The sequence below is a fragment of the Monodelphis domestica genome, chromosome 2 (assembly GCF_027887165.1).
Source record: "Monodelphis domestica isolate mMonDom1 chromosome 2, mMonDom1.pri, whole genome shotgun sequence".
Lineage (NCBI taxonomy): Eukaryota > Metazoa > Chordata > Mammalia > Didelphimorphia > Didelphidae > Monodelphis > Monodelphis domestica.
The window spans coordinates 279153721-279180971 of NC_077228.1; the positions used below are offsets into that span (position 1 = coordinate 279153721).

At 43.0% G+C, this 27251-nt stretch overlaps 2 protein-coding genes across 2 annotated transcripts in view; both read right to left on the reverse strand.

Annotated features, from left to right (window-relative positions):
• KCNK17 (potassium two pore domain channel subfamily K member 17) overlaps positions 1–7558 on the reverse strand; it is a 28550-nt gene extending 20992 nt beyond the window's left edge. The window contains exons 1-2 of the mRNA XM_001379407.3: positions 7077–7558; positions 3083–3197 (exon numbers count right to left, since the gene is read on the reverse strand). Of these exons, the coding sequence (XP_001379444.2) occupies positions 3083–3197; positions 7077–7367 (406 nt within the window). The 5' untranslated portion in view covers positions 7368–7558. The remainder of the gene's footprint in view (positions 1–3082; positions 3198–7076) is intronic.
• Positions 7559–8655: 1097 nt separating this feature from the next.
• On the reverse strand, positions 8656–23616 carry KCNK16 (potassium two pore domain channel subfamily K member 16). Its single transcript, XM_001379411.4, has 5 exons — positions 17938–23616; positions 11963–12077; positions 11465–11631; positions 10748–10913; positions 8656–9947 (listed from the first exon to the last, which is right to left on the reverse strand). The coding sequence occupies exons 1-5, from the start codon at positions 18160–18162 to the stop codon at positions 9724–9726; spliced, it is 897 nt and encodes a 298-aa protein (XP_001379448.3). The 5' UTR covers positions 18163–23616; the 3' UTR covers positions 8656–9723.
• Positions 23617–27251: the final 3635 nt, after the last annotated feature.

Genomic DNA, 27251 nt, shown 5'->3' on the forward strand with positions numbered 1-27251 from the left:
GTGGGGTGTACAGCAGTGACTTAGAGGATAGTTTGATCTCAAACACAGGAGAATTGGGGAGGGAAATGTAAAGAAAATGGTGACCCATTGGGGTACTACAATGACAGAACCCTAGGAGCTATGGCTCAGGGAAGGCAGAGATATTCAAGGAAAGCATTGCTCTCCCTTCTTACCTCCTCTTCCTGGTTTCTTTCAAGACTCAGTTTAAATCCCTTTTGCAAGAGACCTTTCCCAGTCCCCCATCCTCTCTCACCACCTATTTATAGTGTATAAATTTTCTATGTAAACAGGTGTTTGTATTTGTCTCTCCTATTAAATTGTAGCTCCTTGCCTTTGTTTTATATTCTCTCTTCTCAGAACAGTGCTTGGCACTGTATTCTTACTGCTTCTCCAGTAAGCAATATTTGTTGATTGACTGAGTTTCCTCTCTCCCTCAGGAAATCAAGTCTTTGGTTGCCTCTCTGGCTAGAAATCAATTCATGTGAAAAAAGATCTAGAGAGTCTATCTAATGAACTGCAAGCTCAAAATGATATGATAGTCAAAAAAGCATTGCTTTAATCTTAGGCAACATTAGTAGAAGTATAGCATCCAAAGTGAGTGGGTGAGGTGTCCTGCCTTCTGACCTGGAGTACTGTATTCAGTTCTGGGTTCCATCTTTTAGAAGGATATTAACAAGGTGGAACTGATGTCCAGAAGAAGGCCACCAGAAAAGTAAGGTAATGTGAAGTTATATCAATTGATAAGTTAAAGAACCTAAGGATATATGACCTGGAGAAAAGAAAACCAGGGGGAAACGAACAGCTGTTTTTGAACATTTGAAGGACTGTTTTTCAGAAGGATTATTCTTGTCCTGCTTGATCACAGAGGACACAACAAAGAAAAGGGCATTGAATTTAGAGGGAGGCAAATTATGGCTTAACAGAAGAAAGAGTTGCTTGATGATTAGAACCAACCTCAAATAGAATAGATTGCTTTAGGGGGTAGTGAGTTCCCCATCACTGGAGCATTTGAGCAGAAGTCAGATGTCCATTTGTTAGGTATGTTGTAGAAGATATTTTTGTCCTGGTCAGATTAGGTTCTGGGATTCTTTCCAAGTCTGAGATTCTATGATATCTTCAAGGGACTTTGACCAGAAACATCACTGCTCAGCACAGTTCTTGGCACAAAGTAAGTGCTAAGTGAGTGTTTGTTGGCTAACTTATTCTATTAGATCTTCCTCTCTCTATTTTAAGTATATTTACCCAAAGGCAGAATATTTCAGATAATGATTTCTTGATTTAATCCTTCAATCCTGAGATTTGTGATTCTAAGAATTAATTATTTTAGTTCTAAATTAAACAGTCCAATGTACAAGGCAGCTCTTCCTTCATCCCAAGGAGTCAGGCATTCAAAAAAAAATGTATTTATGTTTACTGTGGGCCTGGACCACTGGGGACACATAGAAAAGGAAAAATCTCCCCTCTAGGGATAGGATACACAGTCAGGGAAACTAGTTAGGGTGGCAGTAAGTGATGAGATCAAATTCCGACAGACAGAGGCAGCTGGGTAGCACAGTGGATAGGTGCCAGGCCTAGAGTCTGTAGGATCTGGGTTCAAGTGTGGCCTCAGACACTTCTTATCAGAGAGACACAAGGCAAGTCACTTAACCTTAACTATCATTCTTCTGACTTGGAGACTATATTTAATATCAGTTCGAAAACAGAAGAAGGTAAAGGTCTTAAAAAAATTCAGCTAGACAAGACCAGAACAGAAAAGAGCACAAGACAAATGGCTCTCTACCCCTCCACTCAAGCCTTCAGACCTCCCTTTCCCAGGCCCTTACACACTGGGAACTGACTTTTAGACAGAGATCTGACTGATGGTTTTATCCTGCCACCTGGTGGTCAATATGGTACAAGGCTGAACTCAGGGGCCATTGGACACTAGGAGGTGACAAAGGGAGTCAAGACCCATAAATATAGGGAAGAGGGTACTGAAGCAAATGACTGGCTCTCCTAGCCTCCCCCAGTTTCATAGCAAAGAGAAGTTCTTCCTTAGCCCTACACCAAGGATAGTGCTAGAATGAAAGGGTTTCTTGGGTTACAATAGGGAGAATAATATCTGCCCTATGGTGACTGTCCTGCAAGTCTATTTGTGTGATCTTGGGCAAGTCGTCTTCTCTCTTTGGGCATCAATGTTCCTCCTCTGTAAAATGAGGGGTATCGGTGGTGAACTGGGTGTCTTCTAAAGTTCTCTGCCATATTCTAAGATTTTAGGAAAAGATTCAGGATAATGTACCATGCACCACTACAACCTCCCCCAAGCTTCTAGCCAGTCCATGAAATGAAATGTCCCTGCCTGTGTGTTGCCAATTGGTACTAGAGACAGGAAGGCATTTTCCCCAATGTAGATGACTTTTAGGTCTCTTTTGGGGGTCATTAGATCTTCTAACCCCATCCCTGAAATACCTTAGAAAGCCTGAATCAAGGGTAGCATTACAGACTCTTTTACTTCTTTACCATCTGAGAAAATAATATCTGCTATTTCTTCTTTTTATTTTTAAGCAATAATACACTTTCCCTGCAACAATATCTGAATTTCAGTCATATCTGATTCTTTGTGACTCCATTAGGGGTTTTCTTGGCAAAGATACTGGAGTAGTCTGTCATTTCCTTCTCCAGCTCATTTTTCATATGAGAAACTGAGGCAGAGTCAAGTGACTTGGTTAGGTAAGTGACTGAGGTCAGATTTGAACTCAGGAAGATGAGTCTTCCTGACTCTAGGCTTTTTACTGTATCCACTGTGTTACCTACATGCCTCAAAGAACTAAGAGGATTTCAAAAACTGCTTAAAAGATTTTAAAATTATAGAGTATACAAAGCACTTTACAAAGATCCTCAAAACATGTGAAGTAGGTGAAGAATTCTTATCCACAGATTACAGTTGAGGAAACTGAGTCAGGCAGAAATTAAGTGTTTTGTCCAGGGTCACATAGCTAGTAAATGAGGCAGGATTTAGTTCAGATCTTGCTTACTACAAGCAGTGGTGGCTAAGAAGAAATCTCCTCCCCTCTACCCCATATCCCAGGTCCCAGGTCCCTACCAATGGTTGTGATGGTGGAAATAGAGAAGAAGAAGGAGCCAGCTAGTTCCCATCGGCCCATGCTGGTAGTGTTGCTGGGGAAGATGACTCCACTCTTGTATCTCTGGATAATATCCTGTGGGGACAGCAGCCACAGTGATCTCAGGAACTTGACCAAGGTAGACCTTCACTGAAAATATACCCTAGGGCCATGTTGGGGAATACATGGCACTGTGCCTCTTTGTGCTGGAGGGGGCTACTCCATTCCCCCTCTCTATAGTGCCTGAGAACGTTTTTTACATGCCTCATCCCTCTGTCCAGCAGCCCAAATGGAACACTTTCTCCCTTTCCTGTCTGGGGTATTGTGGGGAGGGGCTCACAGATGACTTGAGGGTGCAATTTGGGCACTTGATTTCTAAAAGGTTTGACAACACTGTCCTAGGGCATGTAGTTTTGGAGCTCCCACTTTAAATTGGTGAGTACACACACACACACATCCCTACACAGCCCATTATCTCCAGCTATCCTGAGAACATGTTTCACATCTCATCCAGCCATCAACACTGGCTATCTTCTTGCCATTTGTTCTACCCGTCTATGGCGGTGGTGTTATTGTGCAGCCTGTTATTATTCTTCATTACCCAATTTTAAGAGTTTTTTGGCAAAGATACTGGAGTGGCTTGCCATTTCCTTCTCCAACTCATTTTACAGATGAGGAACTAAGGCAAACAGGTTTAGGTGACTTTCCCAGGGTCACAAAGCTAATAAATATCAGGTCAGATTTAAACTCAGGCATGTGAATCTTCCTGCCTTCTGGCCTGGCATCTATCCACTGTGTTATCTAGCTGCCATGGTCTATGGGAGTACTCTCTCTCTCTCTCTCTCTCTCTCTCTCTCTCTCTCTCTCTCTCTCTCTCTCTGTCTTGTTTTTTCTCTTCCTTCCTTCCTTCCTTCCTTCCTTCCTTCCTTCCTTCCTTCCTTCCTTCCTTCCTTCCTTCCTTCCTTCCTTCCTTCCTTCCTTCCTTCCTTCCTTCCTTCCTTCCTTCCTTCCTTCCTTCCTTCCTTCCTTCCTTCCTTCCTCTCTCTCTCTCTCCCTCCCTCCCTCCCTCCCTCCCTCCCTCCCTCCCTCCCTCCCTCTCTCTCTCTCTCTCTCTCTCTCTCTCTCTCTCTCTCTCTCTCTCTCTCTCTCTCTCTCTCTCTCTCTCTCTCTCTCTCTCTTTCTTTCTTTCTTTCTTTCTTTCTTTCTTTCTTTCTCTCTTTCTTGAATTAGAAACTGTAATCAAATCAATAGAATCATCTTGTAACTGGAGTATGCAGCATCTTAAAACCCATTATGCCCAAAACCAAACTCAGTAACTCATTATCTTTCCTTCCCTAAACCTCTCTTTCTTCTGAACTTCCCTATTAAGATATCCTCCTAGTCACTCAGGCTTGCAGCTTCCATATCATCTTCCACTCTTTCCTCACACTCACCCCAGATATCCAATCTGTTGGCAGTTTCCATTTTTTTTTTACCTTAACAACATCTCTGCTAAATAACTAATTTTCTCTTCATATACACAGCTCTAATCTTATTTATGGCTCCCATTGCCTCTTGCCTAGATAATTGCAACTCATCCCCCTCCCTCAACTTCTCTCCTCTGATCTGTCTTCTACTCAACTATCAAAAGTGACTTTTCCCCCCCAAAACACAGATTTTACCATGCTATAATTCCTACCCTCCAATCTTCATGAGCTCTAGCAGCTCCCTAACACCCTCAGAATAAAATACAAAATGCTCTTTTTTTGGCATTCAAAGCCTGGACTCCTTGCTACAATCCAGTCTTACATTTCATATCCCTTTATACTCTTTGATCCAGCTACACATAGGTTTACTCAAGGTTTTAGAACACTTACCCATCTGCTCTGCTTTGCACTGGCTTTCAGAAAAGCACAACATACTTTTAAGTTTAATCTGCATTACTAACATTTTCTACATTGCTTCCTAATCTAGACAGTTAACAAAATAACCCAAATCTAGATTTGTAGTGTTTGCCCATTTACAAGCTGTAAATACACTAAAAATTGAACAAATCCCAGGGAATGGTCAGGAGCTGGCTGCAGGGCACATTTGAATGCTTTACCTTTTCATCTACACATTTTAGTTTCTCTGTTTTCCCCCCTCCTTGGTTTCCTTCAAAGCTCAGTTTAAATCCCACATTCTATAGGAGACTTTTCCTAACTGTCCCCTCCATTCATCTTCACAGCCCCAGCTCCCTGTGCCTGACTCTGAAATGCCATTACTTTTATCTGTATATCTTTTACCTAATTATTTGAATATTGTCTCTTCATTAAAGTGAGCTACTTGAAGACAGAAACGGTTTTTACTTTTCTTTGTTCTCCTCAAACTTTGCACAGTGCTAGGCAAATAAGCCCTTAACAAATGTTTGCTGACTGACTTCTAGAAATCAAGTCAATTTACACCTTGACAGCTACATTCATCATCCCTATGAATTATTAGATCAAAATGCCCTTCCCTGTCCACTTCCTTATTGTTGACTCCCCTATTAGAATATAAACTCCTTGAAGGCAAGAACTGTCTCAAATTTCCATTTGTTTTCTCTGGCACATAGTCCTTAATACATGCTATTCTTTCTTTCACTCAGGCATGATAATTCCCCTCTAAAACAGAGGATTTCCAGACTGCAGGGCTTTTCCCACCTTTTTCTCTCCCCCACACCCAATTCAGCACTGAGTCAAGTGGTGTTTCTCTTACTGAGAAGTGATTAATGTGATTCTTCCAATCAAGGATAACATTAAGCCCTTCCCTCTGTAGAGTGAGAAGGTAGAGAATTTCAAAGTTACAGTATAGAGTATGGTTCTAGAAATTGGGGAGATGGGAGGGAGGGATGAGAGATTTCTCCTGAACTCCTGGGATCAGTGGAGATCCAACAGGATGCTTTTGTGTTTTCCTTTGTTGGGAGAAGTAACAGCAAAGTATGTGGATTCTTGATTCCACCTGGTTTCTTGGGGTTTGTACTCAGCTTTCTGGGACTGCATTGGATAGAAGGAGGTGGGATGAAATGGAAATGTAACTACTCTGGCAAGAGCTGGATTTTTCTGAGATCCAATATTTGGGAGATTGTTTCATTCAGTTTGTCTCCTGACTTTTTCTAAGGAAAGGACACACAGGTGAGAGATTAGTTGCCAAAAAAGGCAAGATATCTTTGATGCTTGGAGGTGGCAGTGGGGGGATTGAGTTTTTGGTAGGTAGAATTCTCCTAAAATCATTATCCTGTGGAACTGCCCCCATCAGTTCATAAAGTGATGAGGTCTTCTCCCTCCCTTCGCAGGATCCGTACTTTTCCTGCCTCCACTTCATACTATCTCAAACAAATACTGGAAGGAACTTTGGAAGTCATCTGGTCCAAACCCTTCATTTTATAGATGAGGAATTTGAAGACTTATACTTGCCCAAAGTTACAAGGCAAGTTAGCAGTAGAGAGCTGGGATTAGATCCCCAGCCAGAACAAGGACTTCAGGACTCGGAGCTCATATACCCAGGCCACTGCCCTGCCCCAGAGTCCCCCATTTATTCATACTTTGTTGATACCACAGAACCAGACCAGGAGATTAGTTCCGGACGTACCTGGGGCCTGGGGTGGAAAAGGAAAGGCTACAGTAGAGGCAGGTTCACAAGGCGGGGCGGGAAGGGGAGGAGCAGGGGTGGGGTGGGGTGTAGTGCCCCAACACCAGTCAACCTCAGGTGAACCTATGTCTCTCTTTCTCTTAAGAAAGAAGCCCTACTTTACGCTTCACCACCTACGGGTAGCCCACCCCTAACAGATATACACTTCACCCGAAACGTTCCCTGCGCTCTCCATTCTAGTCTGCCTCCTGCAAGCCTCTCGTCTTGGCTTTCCTTCAGTTCCCCCAACCCACTCATTTTAGGAATCCCCCAACCCCCTTACTCCATCCTATCCTTCTCCATCCCCAGCCTTCGCCCCAGGAACCCAGAGAAACACCCTCGCCTGACCCTGATAAGCCGGTCCAGCGCCTGCCTGTCCAAACACGTGTAGTTGAGCAGGGAAGTCCAGTTGTCAGACTTCGACCCCTCCTTGGAGTCCCGTGCAGCGCTGCTCTCCAGCGCCTGGAACACGCTCGTGCCCAGCGCCAGGTAAGCCAGGTAGCAGCACAAGAGGAGGGGCGTCCCGGTCACCGAGCAGCGCCGCCCGCGGCTGCGCGCGCGTTCCCTGTCCCGCGGCTTCTGCACGGCTCTGGCCTCCTTCGCGGCTTTGGGGACCGTCTGGCCTCGCTCTCGGAACATGCCTGGGGCAGAGTCCTGGGCTTAGGCCGGGGGCGAGTGAGGGTAGGGTTTGGGGTTATCTCGACCCCGTAAGACCTGGGAGGGGATGGTCTCAATTCTAGGAGCAGTCAGGGGCTCCCGGGCTAGTCAGTTCCCAGGCTAGAAAGTGTCTGCAGTTTTGTTCTGCCAGGGTCCTGGATTCCCTACGGGGATATGAGCTGGCTCCAGCGCCCCACCCAGAACAAGGATCCAATCCCTAGCCCCTAAGAGAATACGGAGCCCCTGGTATCTGGCCCCGCCTTGCATACGAGAAAGATCCCCCTCATCCTGCTAAGGGCCCTCCTCTCCCTTATAACCCCCCTCCCCCCAAGCCCTAGTGCAGAATACCAGCCTGTGACGTGACTCAGGTCCCCAGGGACCTAGGAGATGGAAAGGGAAGGAGGGAACACTGGAAGAGGGCCAGGATTAAGGTCAGAGTGAGGGGACCGGAAGGGCAGGAGAGGGAGGGGGAGAGCTAGGGAGTTACTAGTGGGAGGCCCCCATATATGTGTATATATGTGTGTATATAATCAAAGCTCACAGAAACTACACACCCAGGAAGAAATTGGGCTAATTTATTCACCTAGGCCCATGACTTTACTTTCTTTTCGATTCTGAACCTGTGCCATCTAAAGGGCATCCAAGTGTTGTTGCTTAAGTCTACAAAGTCCTTTTAGACCTACCAACCCATCTGTGAGTCCCCCAGCCCCAGAGTATTAGGCACTAGGTGAGGATCATTGTTAAGAAACCCTGGGACATTAAGGCCATTATTGGGACTCATACTTTTCAGCCTAACCTCTACTTCCTAATGTGGCTACAACTAATTAGCTACCAGCTCATCATCTGTTAAAGGGTTGAGTCTGTGTGGATGGAGAAAGCCTATCCTTTATTTTTCCAGTTTGATACCTCCCTCTCACATTCTAGGATTTCTCACCCTTCATCATCTGAAAGTTCTTTATATCAATTTGTCATCTCTTATATAGTTGATTACTTCCTCTTCTTCTATCAACAGGGAAGAAATTATGCTCTCATTCCAGCCCCCCCCCCCTTTTATATTAACAGTAATGAGATTAGTTGGGCTTTTGCTAATTTGATGGGAGGTTGGGGAGACAGTTACTGGGAAGACACTTCCCTCCTGTAAACACGCTTTTAGAAGTGGTAGAGGTGTGTGTAGGCAGCATATCTCATCTAAGGCATTAGGTAAAGATTTCCCACATGCTGCCCCTCTCTGTTTATCCTTGAGACTACCAGCACACCTTGAGGGGAGAACAGAGCACTACTCTAGGACTCTCATTTGAGGCACTTGGGTCTAGTCCATCCCTTTGCCCTTAGGCAAAATGACTTTTATTCCAAGCTAGTTATCACATTGTTCTCTCATCTACAGAACATCTCTCTATCCCCATTCAATGAGAGAAAAGACTCTGGAGGCCCTCAGTACTCTTCCAGCTTGTTTCCTGTGGTTATTTGAATTGCCTGCTTGTGGAAGAGCATTGCTTAGAAAGGGTCTTGTCATGTCATGATTTGTGAGAGCATGTATTTAAACAAGGCACGCAGAGGAAAGAATGGAGACGTAGATATGGGGCATGGAGAAAAGGGGGAGCATTTGCAGGGTGGTGACTGGTCCAGAAGGAGACTTTGCTTGGGTATCCTGGGACTCAGAAGCTTGTTTGTGAACAGTGCTCCATGCTTCAGGGCATGAATTGTCTAGCTCTTCTGGAGTAGCTAGAAACAGAGCAGAGGTAACAACAATCTTTTATACATACACTTTTATCATTCCTACATTGTACATTCCCACAAGAGCTGGGAAACAGGACAGAGAATGCTTTCAGTTTGGACAGGTACTGAGGCACTAATTTTTGTTACCTAATCACAGGAGTCAAGAAAGCTTAATCAACAGGCATTGGGAAGGAGCAATGTTCTTGGGCTTCAGGTTTGTCAGGTGATGGGGTTGTGTTTTGGTGAGAGGGTCTTCGGTCTCTTCTCTGAGTCAGGCAGCTTTCTAGAGGTTGGGGATGGGGTCTCTAAAATGAAAGGATGACTTCTAGATACAATTCTAGAGGGGATGGAGAGAGGGACAAGTGAATCAGAATGAGAGTGTGTCTCTTTATTTTGTGCTTCACTCTTTTTTGGGTCTCCATCACTTGTTTACCTGGACTTTCTAGGCTTCTTTTCTCTTGTTGGAGAGCCCATGGAGAATGACCCAGAAGGGATGGATATGAAGATTAAGTGTCAGGGAGAGAACATTAGGACAGTGTAAGAGATTGTATATACTACAGGTGATCTATGTAGGGGCTGAAAGGGAAGAAAAGATGTTTGGTTTATAGTTTGCTCCATGAGCTTATATGGCTATAGGGAGCTTGGTGGGGTGAGAGAGCCCATCAGCCTCAGGACCTATCCCCTTCTTAGAGCCTGGATCCTTGTTCAGTTGCCAGAGGTGCATGAGTCGGTGCAGGACCATGGGGCCCAGAGGTAGCACAAGGGCTAGCCAGGCCAGGCCCAGGATGATCCAGACAGCCGCTAGACTTCTGTATACAGAGATGTAGTGTTTGTTAGGGTCTGTGCCTGTGAGAGGAAGAACAGAGGTTATAGTGTTATGTGTTATAGTCATTCTACAGGTCCCCTTCTCCAAAAATGGTCTTCCACCATAATTTCATGATATGTAATGCCTAGAAGACCACAGCTTCTGACACTATGTAGGGAGAATCTTTTCTTTCTCCCAAAGCCTTTGTGAACTTCATTAACTCAGGCCAGATCTGTCTCTCAGTTCTACAGCAAAGGCTTTGGAGGTTGAATGGGAGCAGAGGGAAGAGTGGGGATGGACATGGACTAGAGACCTTGATATTAACAATATTAATAACACAAAGTTTGTGCTTTAAGGATTTCCTCACAACCATCTGTTATGAAATACTGCCTTACTTAAAACCCTAATAATAATAATAGCTGGGATTTGTAGTTCTTTAAGGATTGAAAAACATAAATATCTCATTTTATCCTCATAACAGCCCTGGGAGGTAGGTGCTATTCTCATTTTATAGCTAAGGAAACTGTTAGAGGTTACAATGACTTGCTCATGGTCACACATCTAGTAAGTGTATTGAGCCAGATCAGTTTGACTCTAGGCCTGATGCTTTAGGCACTGTACCATTTAACTTCCTTCACCTTATTAAGAGTTTGTGGAGGTCTCACAAGTTATGTACTCCTTCCTTTTAGATAGTCTTGGTAGAGCTGAAATCTGGTTTCCAGCCCTATTCTTCCCATCCCCTTGTCAACCCTTAGGTCCTCCAGCTCCTAATACCCTTCCTTCCCCATAGCTTCCAAAGTTCCCCAGTTTCTTATGTGCCCTTCCCACATAGCCCTCTTACCTACAACATAGTCCCCAAAGCCAATGGTGCTGAGGGTGATGAAGGCAAAATAGAAGCCCTCACCATAGCTCCAGCCCTCCACGTGGCTGAAGACCATGGGGGGAAAGATGAGGAGAAGAAAGGTTCCCAAGGTCAGGAACAGAGCAAGGCTCAGGGTCTGTACCACCTAAGAGAGGCAGGAAACTGATGAAGTAGCTTACATGGCCCTAGGTTGACTTCTGAAGCTACTTCTTTAGTGGAGGAAAGCAAGAGAAGGTTGGGTAGGGTCTAGCAATGCCCTCTGCCCAGCAACTTCTCTGGGGATAATTGGCATGTATTCAGAACTATACTATGCCATTACAGATTTTTGAGAACTTTCAGGACTTGTTCCTGAAATTGGAACAATGTTCCAATTGGCATTCTGTCCTTTAACATGAAAAATCAACCAAAATTAAGTTGGAATTGGGGAGGAGGACCACCTACATACCATATTCTCCCTTATTCTGGGAGAGGATGTGAGTTGAGTCCAAATGAAGGACATTGGTTTCACTGAGGGATGAAGAACTGGGGCCAAGTTGTAACAGGAATGTGGTTATATTTTGGGAATAGGGGAGGGATCATAGGGAGCAGGGATAGTGACTGAGAGTCAGAAGAGATTGGGGGTGAGGAAGAGCTTTGGCTGTGTTGGGACTGCATTGGGGAGTGGAGAAGGACCTATAGATTGAGGAGAAGTGGTACCTGGTAGTGTCTTGACTGATGCCCCCAAGTCTCTAATGTGGCTAGATGAGACCTTAGTCCAGTCCCCAGATGGTTGAAAAATACTACATTGAGTGGGATCCCAAATAGGGCATAGAAGACACAGAAAATTTGACCTGCTTCTGTGCTGGGGGACAGGTTTCCATATCCTGGAGAGGGAGAGAGAGTTGGAAAATAAGATAAATGGGGAGGCTTATATGGAATAATGCAGATTTCAGAGTACATATATCTATGTCTTACATTCTTTCCCAATCCTCTCCCCCCCAATCTTATAAACAGTTCTAAGTGGGCAAAATAGAGATCAGGAGCAACTTTATGGAGGAGTGACTGATTTGAAGACATTGGGTGGGTGGGGGAATGGAAGTGGGTATTAAAAACTTAATCAGAGGAGATCTAGGAGGTTTTTAGAAGGGGAAATATAATACAGGAGTTGAGCCCTTTTCCCTCCACCCCCCCTCCCCGCCCCCAATTCCCCATTACCTATGGTGGTGACAACCGTCCCTGCAAAGAAAAAGCTGTTGCTGAAGTCCCAGTTGCTGGGGTTGGTGGAGTTGCCAGTTGGGTTCACACCTTTGTCCCAGGCTTCCATAATGACCTATGCCAGGTATGAGGTATTGGAGTATGGGGAACATGGAGACATTCGGTAGTCAGGAGGAAGGAGGGACAGGGTTAGGTAGAGGGTATTTATATTATAAGGATCAGAGAAGGAAGGGATATAGAAAATGATTCGAGAAGATAAGGTAACTTGAGATTGTCAGAATGATGGGAAAGGTTTTCAATAAGATGAAATCGTGGAACGTCAGAGTTGGAAGGGACCTTAGAAGACAATTAGTTCCCCAGACCCAAAGAGATAAAATGATGTGGTCAAGAGCACACTTTAATAATTGTTAAGATAGCACTTGAACTCAGGTCCTTTAAGGCTAGTTCTTTTTCCTTAGAAAGATAAGAATATTCAAAGTAAGGCTATGCAGTTTGTTTGTTTGTTTAACCTTTACCTTCCATCTTAATATCAATCCCAAGACCAAAGAGCAGTAAGGGCTAGACAAATGGGATTAGTTAAATGACTTGCCCAGGGTCACACAATTAGGAAGTGTCTGACACCAGGTTTGAACCTCTTATCTCTGGACCTGGTTCTCCATTCACTGAACCCCCTAGTTGCCCCAAGGTTGTAGAGTTTTATATACTCAATCTCCAAATATAAGATGTCTCTTTTTGGTTTTACTGGAGGCAATGAGGCAGGGGGATGGACAAGATAGCCTGAACATTCCTTGTGTTTCTGACCTGGTAGTTTTAGTCTCTAAGACCTTCCAGTAGACCAGATTCTGAGCCAGCAAAGGGTGCGTATGCATGGCCTTCTCTGGTGTGGATGGGTGCCGATTGGAACATGTGTTCCATTCCTTGTCCTTTTTCTCCCCTTCAGCTTAGAGAGCTTTTAGCTCCTTAGGCAGTGATTACTGCAGCTTACTAGGCTTCCTTGACTTTTGGAGTGGTCACTGAAGTGGCTGTGTATATGTAGGGAGAAGGGGTCAGTAAGACATGGATATAACTTTCCCTAGACTTAGTTTCCCATGAGAAATGTTCCCTAGCAAGGAGGACTGTGTGAGCTCAGGACCTCGTGGGGGTGGAGTGGTGGCCTGGCTAGAGGGAGATTGTCATAAGAGAACATCTGTTTCTCCTCAGTCTTACAGGCTAGGCCCCCTGAAAAGACCCAGACCTTGTCTTTACTCCCTTTCCCATACATATAAGAGAGGAAAGGCCCAAATAAACCGCAGCAAAGGATCTTCACCCTTTAGATGGTATCAGTCAACAACCTGCTGGCAGAAAGGGGTAGAACTACAAAGACAGTCCTGATCATATTTAGTATTTTTTTAAAAATTGTTATTTTTAAAAATTAGGAGACAGTCATAAAAGAGCTGGCATTATTATCCTGGAGAAGAGAAGGCTAGGGGAAGAAGGTACTTCATACCTTAAGGGGTTATTGCAAGTTGAGACTAAGACCCTTTATCTCTGCTGAGGGTACAAGAATGATGGTGATGGGGAGGGGATCAGCTTTGCCTGGAGCACCAGGTAGTTAAGATCATTCCTTTTTCAGGGAGACCTAGGAACTGTATGAGAGAATGGGTGCCTCTAAGAGGCAGGGACATTAAAAAAAAAAAGAGATGTCTTTAAGAATAGGAGGTGCATGTCTCCCTGATCAGCTACCTCTGTTTGGAATGGCTTCAGACTAGCCTGGAGGCAACCGGGTGGGCTGAGAAACACTTCCTGGGTCTTAAATATTAACTCTCTTCAAAACTTTTGTGGACTGATATAGAATGGGGTAAGAAGACTATATTGTACACTCTTCACTATAGTGAGGAAAATGGAAAAAAAAAGACATCATTAACAAAATCAAACAATGTTTTTGTAATTGTAAGAATCAAGGACAGCTCCAAAGAGGTGAAAAATGGACCTTCTTCCGTCTTTGAGGAATGTGGAATCCGATCCGATCCAGCCCATGTGTTGATGTTTCCAAATCCTTTTTTTTTCCTTTTGTTTTTATTCTCCTTTACAAGGTATGGCTGGATGGGTAGGGGAGGAGGAGGTATGTAATTGGAAATGAAAGTGATAAAAGATATCAATAGGAATTGTATGTTTAAAAAAAAGTGACACTTAATTCTCTGTGAGGGCTGGTCCAGGTGAATAAGGAGCACTTGACTTGGGGTAGGAGACAGATGCATTTCATTTGAGGACCTGCCCCAGGGAATCAATGACAGAGGGAGATAGCAGCTTTCAGGTGATCACAGATTCCTGGTCTTCGTGCTTTATCAGAAAAGCTTCCTAATGATGGTGAATAAATACTTCCCTGGTATCACAGAAGCTGTTTTGAGCTTCTGACTCATAATAGGACTTTAACCATCACTGTGGTTTGCACCCTCAGGAACATGAGTGTTAGATCACAAGAAATAATTGCCTCCAGTGTTAATCAGACTACTTCTAGTCTCAAAGGTGTATGATAGTGCAGTAAATTTCCAGGAGACACACCAGAAAATTATATTGTTACAGTTGAGAAGCATTGTTATATTGTGGAAAGAATCTAGAATTGAATTCAGATAAGATTTGGGTTCAATTGTTGCCTCAAGGTGATGCATAGTAACTAGTATCCTATGTATCACTATGGAGTATCATAACTGTGTGGCCTATACTATATATCTGAGGGCAAGATACTATATCTCCTTGTGATTCATGGGTTAAAATTAGGATAATACCTATAATATCCACTAAAGGAATTGGGAGGTTCACATAAAGCAGTATATGGAAAGTACTTTGCAAATTGTAATGGTGTTTTATTTTTAATTTACAAATTCCCTACTGGCATAGGAGGAAAAAGAGTGCTGGTGGGTTTTTTGTTTGTTTGTTTTGGTTTTTGATATTCCCAGCACCAAAAAGTCTTCTAAAGATCTTGGGAATATTCTCCTGCCTTCAGGCCAAATTATTCCTAATTGGTGATTTCACAGCTTCTCTTAGATCATTCTAGTGATTAGGGAGAGACAGTGTGGCATAGTGGATAAAGATCAAGGAAGACCTGGCTTCGTGTTCCAGCTTTGACACATAATAGCTGAGTGACTGGGCTTAGTCTCTCAGTGGTTTAGACTCCTCTCTAAGATTCTTCTTCTTCTTCTTTTTTTTTAACCTTTCCTTTTAAGTTCTTAAAAAAAAAAAACACCAAAAAACCTTACTAACAACTCTAAGACAGAAGGGAAAGGGCTAGGCAAATGGGGTTAAATGACTTGCCTAGGGTCATACAGTTAGGAAGTGTCTGGGGCCACCTAGCTTCTCCAACTCTCTAGAATTCTTATAATGAAAAGTAGCTCCACCTTTCCTAATTAATTCATAGATAGTAAAACATACTAATGGGCCTTAACTTTCCTCTATCAGAACTAGATGAATTGGACCAAAAAAAAAATAGAAGGGAAGTGAATGAAATGTTAGAAAAATTAGAGCTAATAGACACCTGGAGAAAAATAAATAGGGATAAAAAGGAATATGCCTTCTTTTCAGCAGCACATGGCACTTATGCAAAGAATGACCATGTACTAGGACATAAAAACATTCCAATTAATTGATAGTTTTTTTTTTTCCCCCAGGCAGGCATTCATTTCCTAAACCAAGGAAATCCTAGGGCTAGTCCCTCTTCTTAGTTCCTGTGATCAGAAAGTTTTATGTCTTGGTGTATACCAGGTAACTTGTGGATTTCTAGAAGAAGAAAATCCCCAATGAATGCTGTGAAAAAAGCATCATAATAGGAAGGAAATAAGAATTTACTAAGTACCTACAAAGTATCAGGCACAGCGTTAAGCACTTTTCATATATCTTATTTAATTTTTTAACCTTCTGTTTTAGAATTTGTATTGATTCCAAGACAGAGAGCAGTAAGGGCTAGGCAGTGGAGGCTAAGTGACTTCTTAGGTCACACACCTAGGAAGTGTCTGAGGTCACATTTGATACCAGGAACTCCCATCTTCAGGGCTTATGTATTGAGCCATCTAGCTCCCTCCACCCTCACCCCCCAGTTTCCTATTTAATCTTCACAACTCTGTTAGGTAGGTGACATTATCCCCATTTTACAGTTGAGGAAATTGAGGCAGACAGGTTAAGTGACTTGCCTAGAGTTACAGCAACTAGTAGGTAATCTATGACTCTAGTTAGCACATATAAACTAATAATCTAGAGGGCCCTAACCATCTGCTAGTTGCTACTTTTGTGTAATTGTATATCACCAGGTGTCATGTTATGGATCAATTAATAACTATAATGGTTAAAAAATTTATGTAGCTCACAAACAGATGTACGGTGTTTTGCTTTTGCTATCCAATAAATGAAAAGGCTTGAATGCCTGTGAGCTAACCTATAACTTTTCTGTTGCAGAACAAGTTCTGCCTTTATTCAGGACTTATGTTCTACTTAGAAATGCTTTCCATATCCTCTGGCTTCTCTATTTCACTTTCAATTCTGGGGATGAGCTTTTGGGAGCACCTTCTACATCCCCATGCCCTTTCCTTTGTTTAGGTCCCATGAATCTTAGTCTTACTCAGACTAGGAGTTAGTGGTACCAGTTTTTGACTGGCAGAGTGTAGGGGAGAAAGGTGGATAGACTCTGAAGCAAAAGGCTCTAGAAGAAAGGGCTCAAATAATGCCCCACTTCCCAAATCCTTACCTTCTGTTTTAGTATCAGTTCTAAGATAGATGAGTGGCAAGGGTTTGGCAATTGGGGTTAAGTGACTTGCCTAGGGTCACACAGCTAGGCAGTGTCTTTGGCCAGATTTGAACCGATGTCCTCCTGACTTCAGGCCTGGTGCTCCATCCTCTGTGCTACTTAGCTTCTCTTGACTCTTAAACTCTTTAGAAAGCTCTGCTCAATGAACATATTGGCCAGTCTTATATTTCCCTCAGCACATATAGTCTTCTTATTTGCACTCTTGTGTGACCTAAAACAAATCACTTCCTCTCTGTGAGTCTCGGTTTCCTTTCTCTGTTTCCATTAAATTAAAATTATAATTAAGGGTCTGGCTGATTTCCCAGCCCTAAATTCAGTGACTATGATTTTCATTTGTTGAGTTTGCTTTCCAAGCATTTTAAGTCATTTCACCCTCTGGTCATTCTGTCTCCTCAGCTCAAGGGCAGATCAAGGCCATATCCTCTACTTTTTGGTGTCTGTCGCAAATGTTAGGGCAGGTCTCTCTAGAATGAATCTTTTCTTTACCATCTGTTTATCTCCATGAGAGTGAGTGTTGGTTCAGGGACGCTCTGGAGCCTGAAACAACTAGGGAGTTGAATCTCTGTAGAGGTGCATAGCAGTGGGTTCAGTGAGGTTGAAGGAACAGGGAAGCACACTCATTAAAAATAGTTTTCTTGCTTGGATCTGGTCCCTGCAGGGGCTTGGACAATCATGGCCATATAATGTTCCTGAACAGGAAACTTCAGGCCCTTCCCATTGGAGGAAGGTTCAGTAAAGGTCCAGTGACAGCTGTTGGGGGGGCATTTAATTGTGTGTCACAGTTGTTGTTCAGACATTTTAATTGAGTTGGAAGAAGGTCAAGAGGAACAAAGGCTTTGGAGACCAATGGTCTAGAGTAGTTGGGCAGTAAGGTTTTTTTTTTTTAACCCTTACCTTCTGCCCTAGAAGAGATACTAAGTATTGGTTCCAAGGTAGAAGAGTAGTAAGGATTAGGACGTTGGGGTTAAGTGGCTTACCCAGGGTTACATAGCAAGGAAATGTCTGAGGTCAGATTTGTATTTACCATTAATGGTCCCCTGATACATCCATTTCTCTTACCCTGACTCTTAGACTTCCCCAAAGCCATTCAAGTACAGCCCATCCTTCTCCACCTCCACTTCTGATCCCCCTTATCCAAGTCCGGTCATTCCATCTCCCCCACCTCTTTCCTCTCCACCCTAGCCCCACCTCCCCATATCACCTGTACAAACCATTCCAGAGCATACTGGTCCAGGCAGGTGTAGTTTTCTAGGAAGCGTAGCTTCTCCACCTGGAATTGGTTTCGTGACTGAGCTTCTGCCTGCTTCTCCAGGAGTTGGAAGATGGCAGCACCCAGCAGCAGGTAGCAGAGATAGCCCAGCAGTAATGACAGTGTCCAACTGCCCCGCCAGTCATAGATCCCTGAGCCAGCCATGGCTCTGGACATGGAGTAGGGGTGGGGGCCACACCAAAGTGGAGAAGGTGCTCTCCCTGCCAAGTGCTTACCTTTTTCCTGGCCCTCCTGGGCAGGGCCCCCCTCAAGCACTGTTCCTTCCCCACCACAGTTGGCTGGCTGGGCTGGGGAGTCTGTTTGAACAGTGCAGTGTATCTCAGCCCTGCTGCTCAAAGTGCCATGAATGCAAACAGGTCTGACGTCCCCTGACCTGGATGTCCTTCCATGATGAGTAAGTCAGGAATAGAGAGATTCTGCTCTCCTGAAATCATCCTGCCCTTTCCTCTTCTGCAGAGTAGAATGAAAACAATCTTATTACTCCCCCTTTCACCAAGGGCAGATCTAGCCTTAGCTAGATTGCTGCATCAGCTCCCTGGCTTTTCCTGGTCCTTCAGATAGTAAAACATGGGTCCTTTGAGCCTCAAACCATAGGAGTTAAGAATTGGTATGGACTCTCAGCTATACTCAGTTTCCCTCTCTGTGAAATGGGGTTGAGAAAAGACCTGTTGCTGGGGGGAATGCAGAGGTAGGAGACAGGTGAAAAGACTGCACAGGTGGAGGGAGGATAACAATGATTATAGTTAATCTGAGTGACAAATCAGAGTAAAGCAAGCATAAAGCTGATTGTAGTGCTCAGGGACAGTGCGGGGAGAGACAGGAGTATCTAGTACCTCTGATCAGTTTTTATAGAAGTTTTCATTTCTCATTTCTCTCCTGTGACCCTTAACTTAAAAAAAATTATTGGTGTCTGTTTTCCTTAGCCACATTTCTTAATAAATTCCTTCCCTGGCCCTCCCAGAGAGTTGTCCCTTAAAGCAAAGAACTAAAAAGATGGAAGAAAACTCAGTTTCCCCAAATTAAACCAATATATTAAACAAGTTCGATCTTATATGCTGACCTTCCACTTTAAAAGCAAGGGAGAGAATTGGGCAATGAGGCTCAGTCTTGCTGGATGAAATGTCACAAATGCCAACACATTTTGCCTTCATTCCCTGATAATTTGAATCATTTTCCACAGGGAGTAGAGAAGGAAGCCCTATTTTCCAGGGGTTGTCCTGTACACCCCCTCTGTCTCCAAGCAGAATATGACATGATGATGATCATCTCTACCAGAGACAACCAAAGATGAGAATCTCCCTGGCTGGTTTGTTTTAGGTGGGATTCCACCGAGTGAAGAACAGGGAGAGTTACCCATTTAAAGAAATGCCTTATTAGATACCCAAATTAATGCACATTTAAGAAAGGGACTTGAAGACCAACATCTTGCAGAGGCCCAAGCTTATAAAGGTTCAGGTTTTAATACAGTGGAGTGCTGGGCAGGGTCTCCTCTGGTCACACTATTTAGGAAACTGTATAGTCCATGTATTTATAGATTTGGTCCTTTTAGGGCCATCACCGAAAATCTTTTATAGACTTGGTGAAGTTTGAGTAAGACTTCATCATTCTTCCAGGGTCTTTCTTGCTATCCTTACTCATTACCAAAGAAGGTGACAGCCATGGCTATGATGGACAGACAGAAGGCATGATTTACAACCTTCTAAATGGGGAAATTATTGCTCCTAATGGGAAGAATTAACTTGTGCTTCCCAAGGGTGGGAGCCAAAATCAATTAATGGAAACCTTAACATGACTGATCCTATTGGTGGAACTTGATATGACATCTGGAGACGATAAGGGATGTTTTGAAGCTGAACTAATTAGGAGGTTGGAGGAAAAGAAGGAAAAACAAAACCCCCAAATCAATTGAGTGTACAATGCAGAGAGAGAATACTGAGTAAACATAGCAGAGAGGAGACTCTTTCCAATTGAATAACTCCCCAGATAAGGAAAAAGGACAAATCACTCACCCCCTATCTGACATTGGTATTTTCCCATGGATTGACCCAAATAAATACAGATCCACACAAATGGAAAAAAGCATATTTTCTTAAATTGTAACCAATGAGTCAGGAAAAGTACTTCTCTCCAGGTCTCTTTACAACCTTCTAGTGCTGGGGAGAGAACAAACCAAGATAGAGTAAGGTTTTAGGAGCAGAGATTCAGAGTTGGAAGGGACCTTAGCAGTCATTGAGCCCACCACCCTCAAATGAGGTAACATGTAGAAAGTGCTTTGCAAATCTTAACTAGCTATTAATATTATTATCAAAACCCTTATCTTCTGACTTAGTGCCAATTCTAAAACAGAAATGCAGCAAGGTCTAGGCAATCAGAGTTAAGTGGCTTGCTCAGGGTTATACAGCGAGGAAGTGTCTGAGACCAGATTTGAAATGGAGGTCCCCCTGACTCCAGACTTGGTGCTGTTTTCACTGTGCTACCTGGCTGCCCCTGTTATTATTAGTATTAATATTACAGGCGAGGAAAATGAATTATGGATAGGTTAAGTGATTTAGGTTAAGAGCTAGTAAGTATTTGAGGTAGGATTTGAACCCAAACCTTCCTGACTTGAAGTCTAGTGTCCTATCCACTATGCCATGCTGCTGGGGGCCCCAAAAATTCAGAGGGGGCAGAGATCAAAAAGAAATCTTCCAAAAGGGTTTGATGAAAGATTTTGGAAGGTGGCTTCTTATAGGTTCTAAAGGTCTTCAAAAGCAAAGAGGGACCTTTGGCAGGTCCCTTCATCAGGACTTATATAGAAAAGTATATTTTTTTACAGATGGAGATGGGAACAGTGGTGTGCTGGGTAGGGTCTCCTCTGGCCCACTACTTAGGCAACCATGTAGTCCATATATTTATAAACATGGTCCTTTTGGGATAAAGCAGTAAAAATCCTCTATAGATTGATGAAGTTTGAGTAAGAATTCTTCATTGTTCCAGGGTCGTTCTCACTATCCCTACTCATTTCCAAGGAAGGTGACAGCCATGGCTATGATAGAGAGACAAAAAGTGCTACTGATCTAAAGAAATAGGCACATCAAGAAGTTAGAGGAGTTAAGCTGTGCACAGCAGAAAGGAATGGGGGAGGGGATAGCAAGGTGGCTCAGCGGGAGACAGATGGTCCTGGGTTCAAATCTCGACTCATACTTCCTAACAGTGTGACCCTGGGCAGGTCACTTAACCCTAGTTGCCTGGCCCTTACCACTTTTCTACTTGGGGACCAATATTTAGTGTCAATTCAAAGACAAAAGGTAAGGGTTTAAAAAAAAAGAAAAAAGGAATGGAGGAGAGTTCTGATCGGTGATTCAAGGTGAAGATTCTCTCCCTGTCCTACACACCTTGTTTAAGTTTCTAGGAAGGACAGCACTATTCTATATATCTCTTTTCCTTCTCAAAGATTTTCAGTGGTTGCTTATAATTTCTGCTGTTATGTGCTCTCAAACTCCTGCCTTCATTGACACCATCCCCAGTTGGTTCATCAGTTTACCCCTGGTCATTTTCAACAGTTTCCACACTTTTCTCCCTGGCTACCAGACATTGTCATTTCCTGTCTAACTTGGCTTCATGTGTCTGGTCCCCAAAGCATCCAGAACCAAATATGGAGCTCAGCCTTTCACAGTAGGGCAGTGACTACTAGCAGTGATATTCTATTTTCCCTTCCTATATACACATGACCATCAACCCCATGCTGCCCCCTTCTTCATCCTCAGCTGAACCACTCTACCCCCAAACCACCTGGCCCAGACCTATGTGCCCAATGACAAACTATTCCCAAACAATTCCTCCTGCCCCAAACTCAGGCACCAATTCACAAACTATTCCTGAACACTCCCCTCAGCAGATCCCCTGCTAGCCAGTGCATATAGACCCACACACATCTTTTTTTTCCTTTCATATTGCTCTTATATTTCCCTACCCATCCTACGCAATTTTTCTACATTCTCTCCTCATCCTGTACATCATAATAACCATTGCTCTAATTTTCCCCATGTCTCGTATCATGTGATAAGACTTGTCTATGCTTCAGAATTTTCTATAGCTTCTCTTTATAAATGTCTATATTTGCATTAGAAACAAAATCCACCCATAAAATCTTCCTTATACCAGCTCAATGGGCAACATGGTTTAGTGGAAAGAATATGAGACTTAAGCTGTAGACTTAGAATCTACTCCCAATCCCTATCCTGCCATGAGCTGTGTAATATTAGTCAAGTCACTTCGATTCGGTGGGTTTTTTTTTAAACCTTTACCTTCTATACTAAGAATCATTTCCAAGTCAGAAGAGTGGTAAAGGCTAGGCAATGGGAGTAAAATGTCTTGTCTAGGGTCCACATAGCTGGGAAGGGTCTGAGGTCAGGTTTGAACCCAGGACCTCTCGTCTCTCGATCTGGCTTTCTATCCATGGAGCCACCTAGCTACCCCTTAATCCAGTATTTATTGTTTGTTATGCAGTTTCTCTTTAGGTCTTAGTTTTCTTCCTTTGTCAAATGAGCAAGCTGACTAGATGGTATTTCAAGCCTCTTCCAGTTTTGACATTCTTTGATTATTTATGAAAAAGAGGGAATGTTGATTTCCTTCAATGGGGAAGGACATTTTGGGAGTGATCCATTTTTGGGAATCACTGGCATGGCTTCTCCAGAAAATGACTTTCTGAAAGCTTTATATAGGGCAGCTAGATGGCTCAGGAGATAAAGAGCCAGAGCTGGAGATGGGAGATCCTGGGTTTGGATCTGGCCTTAGACACTTCCTATCTGTGTGACCCTGGACAAGTCACTTAACCCCAGTTGCCTAGCCCTTACCACTCTTCTGCCTTGAGAGTGATATTTAGTATTGCTTCTAAGACAGAAAATAAGATATTTTTTAAAAGTTCTGTTTTCACCTTTAGGAGCACAGAAGAGGTCATTACTGGTTTTCTTGGACTTCAAGGAGACAATTTGGTATGGATGAATAATACATTTTCATCTGAAACTCAGTTTGCCTCAAAAATCTAGGAGATATAGAAGCTTTGAAAAGACTTTCAAACCCCAGAAGAAACAATTTCAAACAAAAATCTCCTAGAAATTGCCCTTTAAAAAATCTGATAAAATCCTTTCAAAGCGTTGCTTCTACTACCTTGGGATTCCTAGGCAAATATTCTCAGCTTGATTCTGTGCCAAAGGTCTTCTATCAGGCAGGAGGGCATGGTTTGGAGTCATTCTTTGTTTGGGAACCATCACATAGAGGGCAGCTGGGTGGCTCAGGGGACTGAGAGTCGGGCCTAGAGATGGGAAGTCCTGGGTTCACATATGGCCTCAGATACTTCCTAGCTGTGTGACCCTGGGCAAGTCATTTAACTCCCATTGCCTAGCTCTTACTGCTCCTTCTGCCTTGGAACCAATACACAGTGTTGATTCTAAGACAGAATGTAAGTTTTTTTTTTTTTAAAGGAACTATAATTTTATCCCATTCAATTGTTTTGAGTGTTATTTTGGGAGTTAAATTCCCCTAATTTATCTTCCTTTCCTCATTTTTCCTCCTGGCTTTCCCCAGTCTGGCTGAGTTCACATCCATGCATGTCCCCCCCCCCCCCCAACTTCCCTGCAAACAAGGCCTTTGGATCCAAAGGATAACTGCTTCCAGCTGCAGCCTTGGAATCAATAGTATTTATCCAGTTCCAGTCTACACAGTTCTCTCTCATTCAGAGAGCAGGCTGGGTGCAGGCAGCCCTTTCCCTGGGACAGTGACATGGACACCTCCAAACTCATTTCAGGTTTTGCTAGTATGAGGAACATGTGCTCATGTACATGTATGTATGGGTACTGTTCAGGTTTTCTCAGATCAGTTTGGTTTAAGAGCTGAAGAAGCCCTCAGATAAAATCAGTGTGGTGTTGTCAGAAGAACATTGGTCTAGAACTAGAGAGACAAGGGTTCTTGCCCTGACTTTGCCACTCTGTAGGGGACTGACTATAGCCTGTTCTTTCCCCTTAGTGGGTCTTAGTTTCCTTATCTTTAAATGGGGGAGACTGGACTAGGAAGTGATTTCTTAGATCCTCAGTTTAAAAATTATATTTTCATACATGCAGTTCTGGCCAGGAAAGACCCCTTTTTATCTCTTCCTTCCAAGGTTTTCAGTCTTTATCCTTACCAGACAGAGATTGCAAAGAAAGTGGGCAAGTTCTTTTATTCAATTTGTGGCATCACCATATGGTCCTAACTTGTTTCAGTTTCCCAAGGCTCCCTGTTTTCACTTCTCAAAGGGCCCCAACTAGGCTAAGACCTAGATAGACCATTAGCCATTGGCTTTGTACCACTATTTCCCTGTCTTATGTGATGGAAGTCTAAAAGGTTTTAGATCCTTAGCTTGTTTCTACCATGGCTAAATGAGGCATGATCTTTGTAAAAATTCTAGAAAAAACAACAATTTTTCCATGGCCACAAGGAAACATCGGTCAAAATTCTGGATAATCACAAATATCTGTGCCTGGGTTCCTTGAAGTTTGGAATGCCCATCTGAGTCTCTCTACTGTGGTTTTTGGAGAAACAATGTGAGGGCCTTTTGATCTGCTCCAAAATATCCTCACTCTAGCAGAGCTGAGAACTTTCTGGGTTTGTGCCCAGTTCAAGCTGGGTATCCTCACTGTAAAGGTAATGGCAGACAATTTGGCCTGAGTTATTGGGATCAACTATCGATGTATATTTGGCTCTCCTCTGCTTGGAATCTAGCGTTGTAGTCCTGGCCTAAGGTATTTATTGCTCTTTCATTCCTGGATACAAGTTTTCATTTTAATTTCTCTATAGTAGATGATAGTCTAGGCTTAGCAGGAAGGGGGGAAGGAGAGAGCAGTAGAGTGGAGCCACCAAAAAAGAAACAATAGTTGCTTGACCTATATTTTTTTCACACAAATATCCTGGCTCCATCTTGCAAGATTGCTGTTTCATAATCTCAAGGTATCCAAGTTATTCAAAAGGCAAGATCTAGACCCAAGTTTTTTTTCCTAAAGGTTAAGGGGAATTACTTTAAAAATACAAAACCAATAAAAAACGCCTCCATCTCTCTACTTCCTGGCCCCACCTCAGCATAGCCCATCATTCTTGAATGCTTCTGGTGTCCCTTCCTTACAGAAACACAAGGCTTTCCATTAGAGCTCAAGTCACATGTTGTTCCATCCATTTAGGCATCACATCCAAAGAGAAGATGAAAGAAGAAAGGAGTTTGATCTATATTCTGTCCTTGCTTTTCTGCTGGGTGGCTGGGCTGGCATTATTAGTTCAATGGTTTGCCAAACCTGAAAGGAAATAGTAATTCTTTTAGATTGTTTGCAGGCAATAATGAGAATATCTAACATTTATTTAACGTTTAAAGTTAGCAAAGCATTTAACACATTATCTTTTATGATGCAGACAACAACTCTGTGAGGTTGGTACTGCTATTATTTCCATTTTGCAGATGAGGAAACTGAGGCTGAGAGAGGTTAAGTGACTTGCCCAGGGTAACAAAGCTCATAAGTGTTTGAAGTGACATTTTAGGTAGGACTGTATAGTATAACTCTGTCATTATGTTACTCTGTCATCAATGGCACTTGTGTTAAAGTGCAAGAGGAGGCGGTAGGAAGCATCTTGATCTCCCTGCCCCTCAGGGTCTCAGAAGCATGCTTCTCAAGGACTCTAATTCTGATTTTGAAGGATACTCATTAATGTATTCACTCAAACTTTATTGTGTGAAGACCCAGTATAGAATCTCAGGAAAGAAAATTAAGACAGGATTCTCACACTTGAAGGAGACAACAATATGCAAGAAAGATCTTAAGAAGAATAAATGATGACATTTGTAAATACAAAGAGAATGATGCATCAAAGATGGTAAAAGCAGAAGGGAAGTTTGGACAAAAAGGAGTATAATATGTGCTTGTCTGCTAAAGGGAGAGAGCAGCCAAATGGAGTTGGACTAAAAGGAAGGGAGTTAGCCAGCCAGTTGGAATGTGCTAGATCCCAAAAATAATGCAAAAAAAGGGCAGAGTTTTCTCCCTAATTGTGTTCTCTTTGGCAAACCTTGTTACTAGAGTCAGCGTGACACATCATTAGAAGAAACTTCATTGTTGGCTCTAGTACCTTTGTTACTTACGGTAACCTAGAAAAAGATTTGGCCATGAAAATCACAACAGCAAATAATCAGACTGTCCCTTCAAGACACATCTTACCAAGAATACAAAATGTCTAAGCAGTCATTTTCAACCTTCATAAATGTCAGAAGTGCTCCTCATTAAGTCCCCTATGATGCTTATGGGGCAGAAAGTCCCTCATCCTCTTCACTCCTGATATAGGGATGCCAGCATGATTGGCATTAACCATTTGGCCCCTGAAACCGTCCCTGGAGTATGGTTCAGTGCTATCCCATTTTTGTCTCAGGTGCCTAAAGACAAAGAATCTATGCTCAGTAAAAAAGAAAGCTTTCACCTTATCATATTGACTTCTGGTCTCCATGGCTTCATAAGCAGGGATGTAGCTCACCCTCAACTATACAATGGGTAAACAATACAGCTGATCCATCTGCCATCTTTCCCTCTATGTCTCTCTCCCATTTTGCAAGTCAAGCTTGTGCTTTTTATCTTATGATCCCAGCTCTCTCCTCCCCAGTCAACTTGAGGAACCCAAACCTCAAAGCCTCAGATCTGATTTAATTAAGATAATACCATTGCAAAGTCCCAGGCTTACTTCTGATGGCTTTTACTGTAATGCATCTGATACTCTTTAGTGCTCATCTCTCTGGACACCTGAATGATTGAGCCCTTGCTTTGCTGTGCTCCTGAGCCCCATCCTGTTAGATTTTGTTTGTGTAGATAAAATGCCTGTGATCTTTTGTGACCAATCAATAAAGAGGAGTTTTATTCTGCTTATTCTGCAGAAGAACTCATTTCGTTTTCTATATTTACTCTACCCATTTTGGATCTGAGGGAGTAGATAGCTGGGGAGCTGGCCAGGTTCTATCTGTACCTTCCCTTTGGGGTACTTAGCTTTTTAACCACCTAATAAGTACTTTTAATATAGTACTTTAAGTACTGCAAATGTATTTTATATGGGTTATTTCTTGATAGGGACCTAGGGAGCTGGTTTTTGTACTGATCATCTCGAGGAGTGTTGTTCAGTCATTTCAGTCATATCCAACTATTTGTGACCCTGTTTGGGATTTTCTTGGCAAGGCTACTGGGGCAGTTTGCCATTCATTTCCCTCT

Coding starts and splice junctions, on each gene's coding strand:
- KCNK16 (XM_001379411.4), bottom strand. CDS start 18,162: ATGTCCAGAGCCATGGCTGGCTCAGGGATCTATGACTGGCGGGGCAGT. Junction 11,632..11,962: donor GACGGTTGTCACCACCATAG/GTAATGGGGAAT, acceptor CTCCCTCTCCAG/GATATGGAAACCTGTCCCCC. Junction 9,948..10,747: donor CTTTGGGGACTATGTTGTAG/GTAAGAGGGCTA, acceptor TTCCTCTCACAG/GCACAGACCCTAACAAACAC.